Below are 15010 nucleotides of genomic sequence, written 5' to 3'. Positions count from 1 at the left end.
AGGCCAATGTGGCCACGAGGAAGTGCGTGGGCAGACAAGGGTCACGTAATAGAAGCACGTCCAGGTTTCACTTGTGGTTTAGTATAATTATATCACATACATACATACATACATACATACATACTATGACTTCTACGATTACGTATACCGATCTCGTACAAACTTATGAAACTCACCAACTATTCATAGTTGACCCGTTTTAGCATGCTTTTCAGACGAACCGAAGTTGGAATAACATGCTTATGTGCTTTGTGCTAGAGCTTGAAACCAACCTTGTGTAGATAGACGCAAATACACTATTAAAGAATAAGCGGCTTGAAGAACCGGTTATGTGCATTTCACTTAGTTTGTAAAAATAGTACGAAATAATGTAACATGATGCAAATTAGCTTGTTAATTTTCTTTATAAACAATGTGGTTGATACTAGAGGTGTTTGTTACATTTCCGTATTACGCTTCTGCATTTACTTAGTCGGGGTGTGACATTGTGCCATCGTGTTAAGTTACTAATCTCGTGATTATTGTTATGATTACCGGTTTATACAAATATAGATATACTACATTGTGTTTAACTAGATGCTTAATACCAAGAAACACTTTATTTGTAACCTTGCAAGGTGAGACATTTGAGTTTTTGTACAACTCACATTTGCGTGAAACAACTGGTTTTTCAATGATGTCATAATGATTTTTAAAGTTATTAAACTCATGATAGATAGTCCAAATGTTTTCAAAATGTTAGTTGCATTACAACGATTAAGTCTGTGTAGACTTATGCGATGGTTACTATTGGTATTGTGGGGTTTAGTAACAAGGCTTACCTAATGGGCTATTACACGTTACTTATTGGACAAGGTTAGCCAATAAGTAATATGACCATAGTCACATATATGGTCGAGTGACATGTATCTTTCGCTAATTTGTAAGCGGATATGTGTAAAAACATCTTAATGTTGTAACTGTAAAAATATGTCATTTACATATGAATGTGCTCACAAGTATTTCTTGCTAACCAAATATTTTTAAACATGTTTCAGGTGGTTTGTTAAAGACACATGGATTATGAATGCGGGCTTTCAACTTAAATAAGTGGATTGCCACCATAAAAAAAAAAGAAATATGTTTTGTAAAGTAGGGTTTATCCCTATAAAACTTATGTTTGTATAAATATGAGTTTTATCCCCAGTTTATGAAATAAGAATCATGGTGTTTTTACACGATGATGAATTTTCCTAACTACGGTCCTGATGAATTATTCCGCTGCAAAATATTTTAAGAATAAGCACCGATACCACAACTTGTGTTCACGGCTCCCCTCCCGGGGTATAAGGTCGGGGGATGTAACAAAAGCATAAGATTAAAATAGGTTGAAAAAACATAACAATAGTCCTTCACTTTGGATTCGTCGAAGTCAGAGTCGTTTTGAGCTGGAGCCTCCCTAGTAGCCAAAGTCGCAAACCAGAGATGGTTTCTCAAACATCCCATGCTTCGATGGGAAAACACCATGCGAGATACATAGTTTCAGTAGTCACGATTTGCTTGTGATTATGTTTGTCCTTCGAGCATCTCAGCAAGTGCCCGCGTAGAATCGGTGGAATTGACTAGCACTTCACTTTGAGTTGATTTGGTGGGTGGAAATATCAACAATACCTCTAAATTGAACATATGCCACATGAACTATAGGCTAAAATTGGCTTCCCGTTGTGTCATTTTTCATCACGTACATCCAAGCATTCGCCAACACGACCTCGTAGTCATAGCTCCACATCACTGGTCGTTCTCTCAAAGGCATTTTTTGTCTGTGACTTAGAAAAAGAAAGTGTTCGAAAGAGATAGAAGAATGAATTAATGTGTAAAAACTGACTCAAATCTATATATATATATATATATATATATATATATATATATATATATATATATATATATATTTATATAAATGAAACCTCCCTACATTCTCCCATACTACAAGATAGTTTTATTTGTAAATGAAGGCTTCTCATGCATTTGACCGAACTCACGGGTATGGGTCTCACCAAACTTAGATAGCCCTTAAACAGGTTATAACATCTCATTAAATTATAATTAATCTAATCAAATATTTGATACGAAAATCCTATAAAACAGGGATATACTAAAAATTAGTATCCGATTTTTTTTAAAACAAATATTATTTATAATTAAGAAACAATTTAAAAGAAAAAAAAAATAAGCGGGCTATGGGTCTCGCCAAACCCAAATATCTTTTAAACCGGGTTATAACGTCTTATTTATTTGTTGAACTTTTTCATTATCAAATTCTAAGTATATTATTAACTTTATTACAATAAATAAAATTAAAATCCAAAAAATATGTAAATATTATAAACGGATAATATAAAACAACCCCGTAATACGAGGGATAAAAACTTTATGTACCAAAGAGATCCGGGATATGTTCCCGCTGATCCCGTGCGACACCGATCCCCTCCGAGCCACCATTACCATCACCACCACCACCCTAGCTAGTAGTAAAATAAAGAACTAAATAATATGACATGAGAGTGACATCATATCTTTATATCTATTGTGCAGAACAAAAGTGGGCAAGACCATACACATGTTCACATACCCAAACTCCAAAACGTCTTAAGCGTATATGCATATACCCACACTTTGTAATTGTAAGCATATGCCGCACAAATTGGCAAATCCTAAAGCTTCCTCACCTATATATGTCTCTTTATCATTGCACCCATTTCCATAACATTCTAACAATTCGTTGCATATCTCATTGTTTCACTCTTCCTCACTTCAGTTCCAGGTTTTATTATACATACCCTTTAATCAGCGTTCAATCTTTAATATAAAAGTTTGTAACTTTTTTACTTATTTGTTGTAAATCTTTAGGGTTTGGAATTGCAGCGGAAGAAACATGAACAGAGCTAAATTGGGTACAATGGTTAATGGGTCTAATTGTTATTCATCTTCTTCTTCAAAGGTTGTCATTAATGATCCCAAATTGCTTCACCAGAAGAAAGCTGCTATTCGCCTTGCGGGTCCTTCTAAATTTCAGGTTTTTATGACTTTTAATGGCTTCTTTTTAGGGTTTATGGAATCTTTACATCATAAAGTTGTGAACTTTAGGGATTTAAGACATTGTGTGAAATGCCCAAATGAAAACTTGTGGATTAGAACAAAAAAGTTTACTACTTTGACCATCAAAAAGTAAATTTAGAATGTTGGTGCGGGTCGGATTAAAGCGCGTAATGAAATTGAGGCCCTTTTCATAAGAAAAGTTGTTTTTGATCCTGTGAGCTCCCGTGTCATAAGTGCGTGTGTATAATTATAGAACACAAGCCCTATAGTCAAACAATTATCAGAACCAAAATTACCTACATATAATTTGTTACTTTTTTTAATTTGGGGGCCCCAAAGAAGCGAGGACCCTGTTTAGTGCAATCTTACAAATAGTATGTGATTTATGAGCCTGCACAAAGTTACTAATTTGACCGGTTTGGTTTGGAACGATCTGAAACTGTAACCGATGGAAGCTGGTTTGGTTTGGTTTGGGACCGGTTTGAGTTTGAAACCATTTAGGAACTGGTTTCGTATAAAAAAAAATTAATATGAAAACTAAATACATAACATAAACAACATAAATTTATATTTTAATTGTCTTTATAATTTTAGAAATAACAAAAATATAATCTTGCTAGATAAATAACAAAATTTTAGAAAATTACGATACGGAATCCTTTTTGTGTTTTGATATTTTTTACTGGTCTATGGCGTAGTCGTCGTGTAGTGTTTATTCTTTGGCATCACTATTTCTGCCGATGCGTATCGGTGCATTATACACAAGTTCTTCATCGGAGAGTGGAGACGATTGTCCGCTTGCCACCTTCATGTGTATAAGTTGCATTAAGTGTATCATTTGTTTGAACTGTAGGTTATTGCAGATTTTGATAATACACTGACAAAGTTTTGGGTTGATGGATGTCGAGGACAATGTATGTTCGCGGTTTATTTAAAAAGTTGAACTTTTAATCTTTATTATGTATTTTTACTGTAATTAAATTATTGTCTAATTATACTTGTAGCCAGTCACGCGCTTCTACAACAGGATAACCCTGAGTACAATGCTAAAAGAGATGAGTTATTTAACTATTATCATCCTATTGAATACGACCCACAAATCCCAATCGATGAAAAAACAAAGCTTATGGTGGAGTGGTATGCTAACTATTTTGTGTTTATACACTCATAAACACTTTAAAACATATTAAATCATTTTTTTAATTATTCTTATAGGTGGGGTAAGACCCATGGTCTTCTTATTGAAGGCGGTCTAACATACGAAGCAATAAGAAACTCGGTAGCCAATGCAGTTATTGCTTTTAGAGAAGGCGTTGTTGAGCTTTTCGAGTTTTTAGAGGCACGTTTTTGTTTATTTTAGTATCATTTAAATGGTCAATTAGTTAATATTTTATTTTTTTTATTTGTTTTCTGTAGGAGAGAGATATCCCGGTTCTTATATTTTCAGCAGGTCTTGCTGATATTATTGAAGAGGTAAGTTATGCCATTGCCATGTTATCGCTCTTGTATGCCAGCTGGCACTTATTTTGAATTTTATCAGGTTCTTCGTCAGAAACTGCATAGGACGTTCAAAAATGTCAAGATTGTATCGAATCGGATGAAATTTGACCAGAATGGTAACCTGGTATCGTTTACAGGTAACTTAAACTAAATAACTATGTTTTAATTTAGTTTTTAGTCTTATGATGTTTTGAATTTTTAATTATGAAATTTATACAGGGAAGTTGATCCATAGTTTAAACAAGAACGAGCATGCGCTTGATATGGCTGCATCTTTGCACGATCATTTGGGTGATGTGGATGATCAAATGATGGATAGCGCATCTGTGAAAAAAAGAACAAATGTGTTACTTCTTGGTGATCACATGGGAGATCTCAGAATGTCTGATGGTTTGAATTATGAAACACGCATTTCTGTTGGATTTTTGTAAGTTCAAAAATTAATAAATCGTACCTTTTGTTGGATTAAAATGAGTATTTTGCCAGCCAAAATGGCAAATTTACTAAATATTTTATTGTACACTTTTTGCAGGAACCATAACATTGAGAACTCACTTGATACCTACCGCAACGGCTATGACATTGTTTATCTAGTAAGTGATTATATATTACATGACTAATAAAAGTAACTACAACTATATATGTAAGTCAAATTTTTTTATAAAAATAATGATGTTTTGCAGGATGATGCACCGATGTCAGGGGTGGTGAAGCTAGTCTCAGAGTTATTTTCTTCTGCGAGTGATTAAACTTTTGTTTATTCTAAATCACGGTGTCATTTTATGGGGCGTTTTCTTAGTTTCTGCATCAAGTATGCTTCATAACTTGCTAGCAATCCTTTGGGTCCCCTGATGCTTTGTCTTTATGATGGCAGTAAACTGTTGCTGTTAATTTGTTTTGCATTAATCATGATGCTAGGGACCGTGGTTTCACGCATTGTAATGAAACAGTTTAGTAGTTCTATAAAATGCATCATTAAAAATGAAAAATTTTCTGCCGTTGTATGTTAAATAAGTTTTCAGTTTGGTCGTTTTGTAGTTTGATTTGGCAAATTTCAGCCTTTTCTGGACTTTATGGTTGGTAATGTGGCAATTAGAAAATATGAAGGTTCTAATGTAAGTGGTTATTGTGGCACAACATGATAAAAAGAAAAAAATCTACTAATTGGGAACTTGGATTTTTGAAAACATTGAAATTGAGAATCTACTTTAGGGAAGTTGGAACTTTGGATGTTTGAACTTGTATATTTATTTCAGAACTAATAATATCCTGAGAACCGCAGACGTGACATAAAGACTTAAATAAAACTGTAAAATAAGAATAACAAATGGTTTATTTCTCAATCTTAACTATTCTTTGATTTTATCTTTTCTTCTAACTTATTTAATTCAAGTCAGATTTCAAATTTGGCATAAATACTTCCCAAGCTGGTGAATGATACTAGTGATGATACATTATTTTAGACTTTAATCTAACAATCATTTATTACAATGAACAAAGTTTGAACCATAAGCCTCTATTTCAAGTAGTACAGTAACATATATGCCTTTAAAACTTCAAACCCTTGTTCCAAAATTGTGATCTAATAATAACACCCTAGCCACAACAATACTTGACAACATCAACACTCTAAACAGAAAACAAAAACACCAAAAACCCGTCCTGCTGCTCATTTCTTCCTGTTCTTGCCTTTCATAACCCTAACTATCCTCCTGTTTGATTTGTCACCGCCCGATCCCAAAGAGAAACTCCCACCTCCAGCATTGAACTCTACACTTGATGACTGGAATGGATTCTGAGGTGGCGGTGCTTGGTTCGGTTGCCCACCAAATGAGAAAGAAACCGGTGCTGGGGCTGGGGTTGGGGTGGCTGAACCGAACATGAACCCTGGTGAGCTTGCAGGAGCCTGACCAAATGGAGAAACGGGACTGTGAGTTTGCATTGAATCCTCAGCCATACTGTCTTCCATACTCATCTGATCACTGTTATTGTTATTATTATTAACGGCTCCAAATACAGGAGTTGAATTTCCAAAAACAGATGGGCCGCCGAAAGATGAGTTGGAAGCTCCAGCTGTCATAAACGAAGGTGTGGGTGTAGAAGATGCGCCAAAACTGAAGACTGAGGATGATGGAGTTGTAAATGTCGAACCGAATGCTGACGATGTTTGGGGTTGTTGCCAAGTAGAACCGAATATGGAAGTGGTGTTACCAGATTTGGTCTCAGAAGTGGGACCCAAGGAACTGGTACCAAAAGTTGATGAACCAAAAGCAGGAGCCGAGGACCCGAAAAGAGTACTGATGGAAGATGCATTGGTGCTTGCTTGAAATCCATTGCTGATATTAAAGAAAGATCCAGGTGACTGAGAACTAGTGGTTGAAGGAGCTGCTGCTGAAGAATTAAAAGCAAAAGGGACACCTCCAGTGGTGGTCGTGGTGGTTGTAGCTGCTGCTGTAGAACTAAAGCCAAAGGGACTGGGAGTGGTGGTTGAGGTGGCTGCAGCTGAAGAACCAAAACCAAAGGGAGTGGTGGTTGAAGTAGCTGCTGCTGCAGAACCAAAGCCAAAGGGAATGGTGGTTGAAGTAGCTGCCGTTGAAGAACTGGCACCAAAGAGACCACTTACGGTGGTGGCGGTGGCGGTTGAAGTAGGTGGTGCCGGAGAACTGAAGCCAAAAAGACCACCAGCGGTGGAGGCGGTAGTGGTCGAAGTAGGTCCTGCTGAAGAACTGAAGCCAAAGAGACCACTAGCGGTGGAAGTGTTGGCGGTGGAAGTAGTTGCTGCAGGAGAACTGAAGCCAAAGAGACCACTTCCAGTGGTGGCTGCGGTGGTGGAAGTAGCTGCTGCTGCAGAACTAAAGCCAAAAGGACCACTACCGTTGGTTGAAGTTGTTGCCGCCGGAAAACTGGCGCCAAAAAGACCACTTCTGGTGGTGGTGGCTGCTGCCGAAGAACTGGCGCCAAAAAGACCACTTCCGGTGGTGGCTGCTGCCGAAGATCTGGCGCCAAAAAGACCACTTCCAGTGGTGGTGGCTGCTGCCGAAGAACTTGCGCCAAAAAGACCACTTCCAGTGGCGGTGGCTGCTGCCAAAGAACTAGCGCCAAAAAGGCCACTTCCGGTGGCGGTGGCAGCCGGAGAACCAACGCCAAAAAGACCACTACCGGTGGTGGTGGTGGTGGTTGATGTAGCTGCTTCCGAAGAACTGGCTCCAAAAAGACCACTTCCGGCGGCAGCGGTGGTTGCTGCCAGAGAACTGAAGCCAAAAAGACTGCTTCCAGCGGTGGTATTGGTGGTTGAAGTAGCTGTTGCCGGAGAACTAAATCCAAAGAGACCACTTTCTGTGGTGGTGGTGGTGGCAAAAGTTGTAATAGCAAACGGTGAGCTGGAACTTGTGGTGGTGTTTCCGCCTGCCACTGAAGTGCTTGGGGCTGTTGAAGCAGCAGACCCAAAACTGAAAACTTGAGGTGACACAGAAGTAGAGAAATTAACAGCAGGGGTAGTGGTGGTGGTGGTCAATGTGGCGGCAGTACTGGCGGAAGCTGAAAAGGTAGCCAATGAAGGGAAAGTAGGAGGGTTTGAAGCAGGTGTTGTGTCGGGAGTACTTATGTTCTTGGTAGACGTGCCAAAAGAGAATATACCATCTGATGATGTGGCTGCAGAAGCAGCAGGGAATAAAGACTCAGATTTTCCATTCAAGACACCATTTTCATCCTTGTTGGAAACTGAAACTTTTGCAGCATCGTTCTTAGCAACCGAATTAAACACACTGCAAAAACAGAATAACAATGAGGATCCATACATAGCTAGTAACTAACAAAAATATGTAAACAAATGGATGTTCAGTTGTAACCTGATTGGGACGACTTCTTTTGCTTTCGCATCTGAACCAGCATTCGATTTAAATTCTGAAACTTCGTTAGCAGCAAACGAGAATGGTGAGACCTTTACCGGATCAACCTTTTCAATTTGGGAGGTTGATTTTGTAAACACACTTGATTGTGTGATTGTAACTGGCGGGGACGATGAAGATGAGACAGGAATCTTAAACCCTAACCCTTGATCACTAACCGAGCCCTTGTTTGTGTCATTTTCACCTTCTTTCAACTTAATCTGTTCTGGAACTTTAGAAACCTCATCAAACACGGGTTTATCATATTCGACTAATTCAGAAGCTTTAGAAACTTCCGGTACTGTTGGGGTTTTGATGATGTCAGCAGCAGAGGTGGTCCCATTTTCATGAACGTCATCATCGTCATCATCCATCTCAAACGAATCCTCAGGTGCGCTCATCTGAAAAGCATGTTTAATCTGTACCACTTCTGTAACCTTCGAGGGTAATTCAGTAAATTGAACCACCGGTGCTTTATCTTTCAAAGTATCTCGCACATCATCGTTGACAGAAGTGAACATGTCATTAGATACAGGAGACTTCCTTACATTACTTTCTTCAGTCTTGTCTTTGCTTTTAAAAGTCGATTCTGGTACAACTGGCTTCTGAATATCACGAACACCGGAAACAAATTTAGGTGACTCTACTTTCTCCAAGCTTTTAAGAGCTTGACCATGAAGCATATCTAATCTTAGTTCATTTGTTGATACTGAATTGCTTTCTTTTGGGCTCGGTTTGTCACAAAGTTGCAAAATTTTGGTGGCTGTTTGAGTGGCTTTTGCGGGAACAGAAGCATAGTTTGAGACTGTTGGTTCAGGTTTGTCTGCTAACAGCAGATTCCGGCCCGCACCGCCCGGTTGTTGAAATCCAGTGTACCCGAGTTCTTTCTTTTCTCTTTGTGATATAAGATTAGCTTTCTGTCGAATCTTACGAAGCGAGTTACCGGACCCAATATCATCATCTAGTACCGAACTCCTACGTTTTAGAGCCTGATAAAGAAAGTGAAAAACAGTTGAAAAAAAAATTAAAAAACATATATAAAACAAATTGCAAATAAAGAAAACTAACTATGTTTTGATTTCTATTTGAACTCATAAAAAAGCTTAATCTTTTTAAAAACTTATATCAAGAGTAATCTTATCAGTTAACCAACAAAAACAGATCAGCAACCAAAAAAAACAAACTGTAATAACCAAATCCAAAGAAAACCCAAAAGGTTTGGTTTTATGTTTTTGTAAAAACCAAACTTTCAGTTCGGGTTCTATTTTGCATGTAATTAAAATTGAAGATACCAAACCAAATTTATAAATTTTAATTTTTAATTTTAAATAACTTGAAAGAATTTTCTAAATAGTGTAACCAAGAAAATTCAGCCCAAATGTATGATCAACTAATTATAAATTAACAAAAAATTTAGACCAAAATTCACTATTCTGGGCCATCTTTTTTTCGTCTAAAAGTTTCAAGCTCAAATGAAAAAAACCAAAACTAAACCAAACACAAACTGAAAACCAAAAAACCGAAAATTCCATTTTAGTTTTTGTTCAGTCTGAGCCCAAAACTGACCCAAATCAACCCGTGCACTTTCAGATGCTGCATCAGCCTACTTTGAGAGTAATGTCAACAAGGTCAAACTTACTGGTGTCATCATTTTTATCAAATAACCAGATCAGATTTTGAAAGATGAGTCTTTTTATGGGTGAAAACCAAATGTGTTAATAGAAAAATCAGACCAGTTACCCAAATCTATAATCTAAGAAGTTACACAAATACCGTTCTCCCTTCCTGCCCTTGAAAAGATGTCAACGCAGCATCATGAGCATAATCTGATTTGATTCCCTGAAAATTACGCATGCATAAACAAATTCTTCAGCAATATTAACAAGTAAGTTCAATAGAAGAAAGCAGATTAAGCAAACCTGTTGGCTAGAAGTTGAAGGACTTTTGAAATACGGGCTGCGAGCCATGGTGTACATCGCAGATCTGCCTCTAGATCTTGGTGTTGCAAAACCATTTTCAAGATTCCTTAAACTATTTGCAGTCTTTTGAGCCACTGGTGTAAACGATGTTCTTGGAAGCAACTCTAAGCCTTGTCTAGGTGCTTGATTGGTTGGCCTTGATCCCATGTAAGACTTTGCTAGCTCAGCAGGTGAACCAATCTCATCCTTAAGAACCTGAAAACAATATAATAACATATTGTATATGATGAAAAACTGTTTGCTTAGTATAGAATATAAATGATTACAGAGACCAACATGAAAAATGAATAGATTACTTACTCCTGATGTAACAATGGGAGTTGATATAGCAGCATGGAAGGTAACCCTCTTATCTCCATGTTTTTCCTGTGAGTCATCAAAAGGTGACTCGGTGGTTTTTGAATGCAATACTGAAGTCAACCGTTGAATTTCAGACCTGTTAATTGTGACATGATTCACACAAACACGAAACTTAGGCTAACAAAAACTAGACGATGTTATTTAATGAACAAAGCATTGTTATAGAATACTTCAAAAATATACTCAGCTCCCGTGGAATCTGAAATGAAACGTTTCATACGCTATCGACAGCCAAAAATAGAAATAAATGAGATATTCATCTAATAAAGAAAGTTTTGTTATCGAAATGAAAAATTCATACAATAGTGTCACCATATGATTAAAAAGAAACACCATTTAATTTCCCTCAGAAAAAAGATAAACATATAACAATGTAAGATTGTAGTTAAAAAACAACCAACCTAGTAAAGGTTTTTTGTTGCAACATTTGTTCAAGCTCTGATATCCCGGTGGCAGCCGAATTGCTAGCAGCATTACCATCTTCTCCTTCATTCTGAAGATCATTCTGAGGATCTTCATTAACCTCTGGTCAAATAAATGTTATTGTAAGAACATGCAAACCGTAATATCTTAGTATTGTTTTCAGCAATTAATAATATAATGTTTAATGTAGCCATATATGATGATTAGACTACATGATAGTTTAGATTATGTTTCAGATCATTTGTAAATTACTTTCAAAAATTACTCAAATAGTGTCATGTTATTCTCCACCTTACACCATCAAAACTAACAATATAAGCTCATAACACAATTCTAAAGTTTGAAAGTCCAACTTTACACGTGTAGAGCATTTCACTTTTCCACTTGTCATAATCTAATATTCTAGTGAGCAAGAAACTTTAAACTTTATAGAAAATTATTTCATCCATGCACCACTAGTCCATGCAGAAAATTACACAAAGGCGTGATTTTAAAACGTGAAACACATCGAGGCGACAGAGCCCCAAGTTGAGACACAAAGGGCAGGGCTTGTCATACGCGAGATGCGCATACTTTTTGAAGTAGATATTAACATCTAAAATTCCAATAATACAAAGTAGAAAGTAGATAGAAATCAAAAATTACATCAATACATGAAAATTTCCTTTTACTAATATAATATCATCAAACTTCATAATTTTTTGAAGTAGAAGATAGTAAAACAGTTTCAACATATCTAGAAGGTAACAAACAGTTAATGAGCAACTCAAAAGATGATCTTTCCATAAACAAAAGAAAAAACTGCCAAAAAATATAATGAAAGGTTACGAAAATGGGATGTGGATTTGCGGTTTGCAATTAGGATTGAAGATTGCGATTAGTTTACAATTGAAAAACAGAATAAAAAGTTACGACAGGGTTAAAGTAATTAAAACCCATGGATCAATGGGCCGGAATGCCGGATACTCAGGTTAAAGGGGAAAAAAACCCAATGGGTAGTGGTAAACTCTATAAACCATGTACTTTCTGTACAGAAAACCCATAGGTGCGCGTCACACCTCACCATTAAAAGTGCAAAAGCCCTCGCTTTTTATACAAACTACGCGTTAGGTCATTAAAACCCCACAAAATTGCGCCCCGCGCTAGACACACTTTTTAAAACCAAGCACAAACATGAAACTTTATTAAAAAGACAGAGAAATCAAATACATTCATTTCATCCACAGAGAAAAAAAAAGCCTACGCGGATATTTAACGTGAACATATGACGCTGACTTCATTTGCCATAAAACAGAACAGAGTATTCTAACAACAAAAAAAAGGTCTATCTAGAAATAACAATAAGAATATAATGCAATATAATCACAAGCTAGCAGATCTCAACAATTCAAAAATGCAATAATAGTCAAATAAACAAATTTCCACAGCCAAAACACTAATTAATTAAGGAATTCATAAAACCCTAATATAACAATAAAAAACCATATAAATAAATACCACAAAATTAGGTCAAACACACAATTAAATACAAAACAAACATAATTTGAACAACAAAAATAATAACCTGTGGGCCCAAGGGATTTAGGAGGAAGACTCCTACGGAAAACATCAAACAGGCGATGAGCTCCGGCAGAAATGAGTCTAGAAGCGGGGTCCACCAGCTTCTTAAACATGCTAGGGTTATTGTTTCTGACGGCTGTAGGAGGCCGAGAATAAGGTGTGGCCGGAATACTACGCCGGAGAGGCTTCTTGCGAAACTTTCCTCCGGATCCGGCGGGTTCGTTCGGAGCAGTTCCATCGCCGGCAGACGCCATAGGAGCTGATGCTGAATAATAATAATAATAATAATAATAATAATAATAATTTGGGAGAAAGGAGAACGGTGGGAGAAGAGAAAATTGAATTGGGGAATTAGGGCTTTTTATCATTTGGGCAGGAATAATAAATTAGGGCTTATGGAAGGAATTATTATTATTTCTAGTCCTTTAAATTTATGATTTTTTTTTATTTAAAAAAAAACATTGGTTTAATTAGTTTTTATTTATAACAAGGTTCTATATTCGCGCGTTGCGGCGGAAACATTGATATACATTAACATGCATGACGCGATGTGTGACGTTGATAAAACATAAAGTTACTAAAGTTTGTCCTTGCGTTATGACATACCTGATTTTAATAAAATTCATATCAAGACGTAGACATAAATAAAGATGTATATATATATATACATATAAATAAATTAAGTTGTCATGAAGAAAACATATAAATATATTATATTCGACCCTTGTGTTTTGGCCGTGCATCGTGTGAGTTCGATAATAAATAAAATTTATATTAAAGTATATGTAGAAAATTAATGTTTTATTTGAAATTTAGAGTGACGTCGCATCATGAAAAAAATGTGAAAATGTGTTATACTAGACCAGTATCATTTTTAAACTAAATATATAATCACACTTATATAAATAAGCGCACCACAATAAACATAAGACTTAAAATATTTTTAAAAGTAAAATATTAATTATATAGAAATAAAATGGTACAGAATCAAACATGTAAATGAAAGTTTTATGTAAATGAAAGTTTCTTACATAAATAATATCAAAATCAAACATTGAAAATAACTAACTCCAACTACTTAAATGGAAAATGAAAATACTTTACTCACATGTAAAAAAATTTGTTGGTTGATTTCATGAATAGTTAATATTGTGAGATAGTGGTTTTTAATAATAATAATAATAAAAATAATAATCTATCTGTACCAAAAACATTCATCATTTAATGGAGACTCAAATTCAATCCTCACGTGCGTCATTTTTAATGAAATATGGAAATGAAGGATTTGAGCTATTATACCTTGTGCAATGTTGTTAGTTCGAATCTCGAGCCCACCGGGTTATCGTCCCACCGTGTGTAACGCTAGAGAGTTTTGCTCTTGTGGCTTCATAATGACTGCCTGGTGGCAGCTGACGATATTGTTACCCCGGAGAACGCCCAAAAGTCATCGTTAACCCAGTTATGACAACATAGTCTAACCAAAGTGGGCAACGAGACTCTTCAAATTGAAGAGTGTGGTAGCCTAACACACAAGAAAATCGTTGCTTTAAAAAATAATAATGCACCACTAGGGCCTTTTGATATTAAAACCACAAAATAGTCAAACAGTCATCGGTTTGTCTTCATAATTGGTTATTTTATTTTATTTAGTTTTGGTTGATTGGTTTCAAAATTTTCAAACCATAAGATCATGTGTAGTCATAATGCCCCACCTTTGGGCATTATGCGTCATGTAGCGTCCGGTCGAAGTTATGATTTTTTGCCAAAAGATGGTGTAGTCATATGCCACGCCCATGGGTATTATGCGCCACGTGGCGCCCAGTCACTTTAATTTTGATCCAAATACGCCCAATGCTTGAAAGTTCGCTAAACAAATAAAAATATTACACGTTCAATGTTTATTCTAACAAATTTAAAAAAAATATATGTATTTTTAAAAAACTTACCACACTCGAGATCTTCCGATATCACGCACCACGCCCCAGAAAGTAGGTTATACTCGTCGGGTTTCCATGGTATAGTGTTCTTTTTAGTCCAAGGTTCGCCGGGGGTTTCTTTACGTGTTTTCTTTCATGTCCGCCTCCACATTGGCTCGAAGCGCCGCGAGTCTCTAGGATGGGTTGTGGCTCCGGGTTGATTTGTGTCTCCGGCACCGTCTCGTCGTCGGGTTGGGAACCGGAACCGACCATCATATTCATGGTTGGGTTTTGGAAACCAGTCACCATA

The 15010-nt window shown here is 36.5% G+C and overlaps 2 protein-coding genes across 4 annotated transcripts; one reads left to right on the top strand and one right to left on the bottom strand.

Moving 5' to 3' along the window:
• The first annotated feature begins 2619 nt into the window (after positions 1-2619).
• Positions 2620-5512, top strand: LOC143566050 (uncharacterized). The gene is made up of 10 exons (XM_077052838.1): positions 2620-2800; positions 2887-3052; positions 3929-3989; positions 4080-4212; positions 4291-4414; positions 4492-4548; positions 4616-4712; positions 4795-5002; positions 5108-5168; positions 5259-5512. The coding sequence occupies exons 1-10, from the start codon at positions 2712-2714 to the stop codon at positions 5322-5324; spliced, it is 1062 nt and encodes a 353-aa protein (XP_076908953.1). The 5' UTR covers positions 2620-2711; the 3' UTR covers positions 5325-5512.
• Positions 5513-6052: 540 nt separating this feature from the next.
• On the bottom strand, positions 6053-13173 carry LOC143566056 (uncharacterized). Of its 3 annotated transcripts, none has more exons than XM_077052846.1 (7): positions 12789-13173; positions 11203-11314; positions 10742-10877; positions 10382-10636; positions 10236-10301; positions 8424-9451; positions 6053-8339 (listed from the first exon to the last, which is right to left on the bottom strand). In XM_077052846.1, exons 1-7 carry the CDS (start codon positions 13150-13152, stop codon positions 6245-6247), a joined length of 4056 nt encoding a protein of 1351 aa, XP_076908961.1. In that variant the 5' UTR covers positions 13153-13173; the 3' UTR covers positions 6053-6244. The 3 variants fall into 3 exon arrangements, with proteins under 3 accessions (XP_076908961.1, XP_076908959.1, XP_076908960.1); XM_077052844.1 differs by having other exon boundaries at positions 6054-8339; positions 11203-11326; XM_077052845.1 differs by having other exon boundaries at positions 6054-8339; positions 10382-10627; positions 11203-11326.
• Between the last annotated feature and the right edge of the window lie 1837 nt (positions 13174-15010).

This window comes from Bidens hawaiensis, unplaced genomic scaffold (assembly GCF_021521415.1).
Source record: "Bidens hawaiensis isolate Kalapana, Puna unplaced genomic scaffold, B.hawaiensis_p1.1 tig00022683_1, whole genome shotgun sequence".
Lineage (NCBI taxonomy): Eukaryota > Viridiplantae > Streptophyta > Magnoliopsida > Asterales > Asteraceae > Bidens > Bidens hawaiensis.
This window is presented reverse-complemented; position numbering and strand designations above follow the sequence as displayed.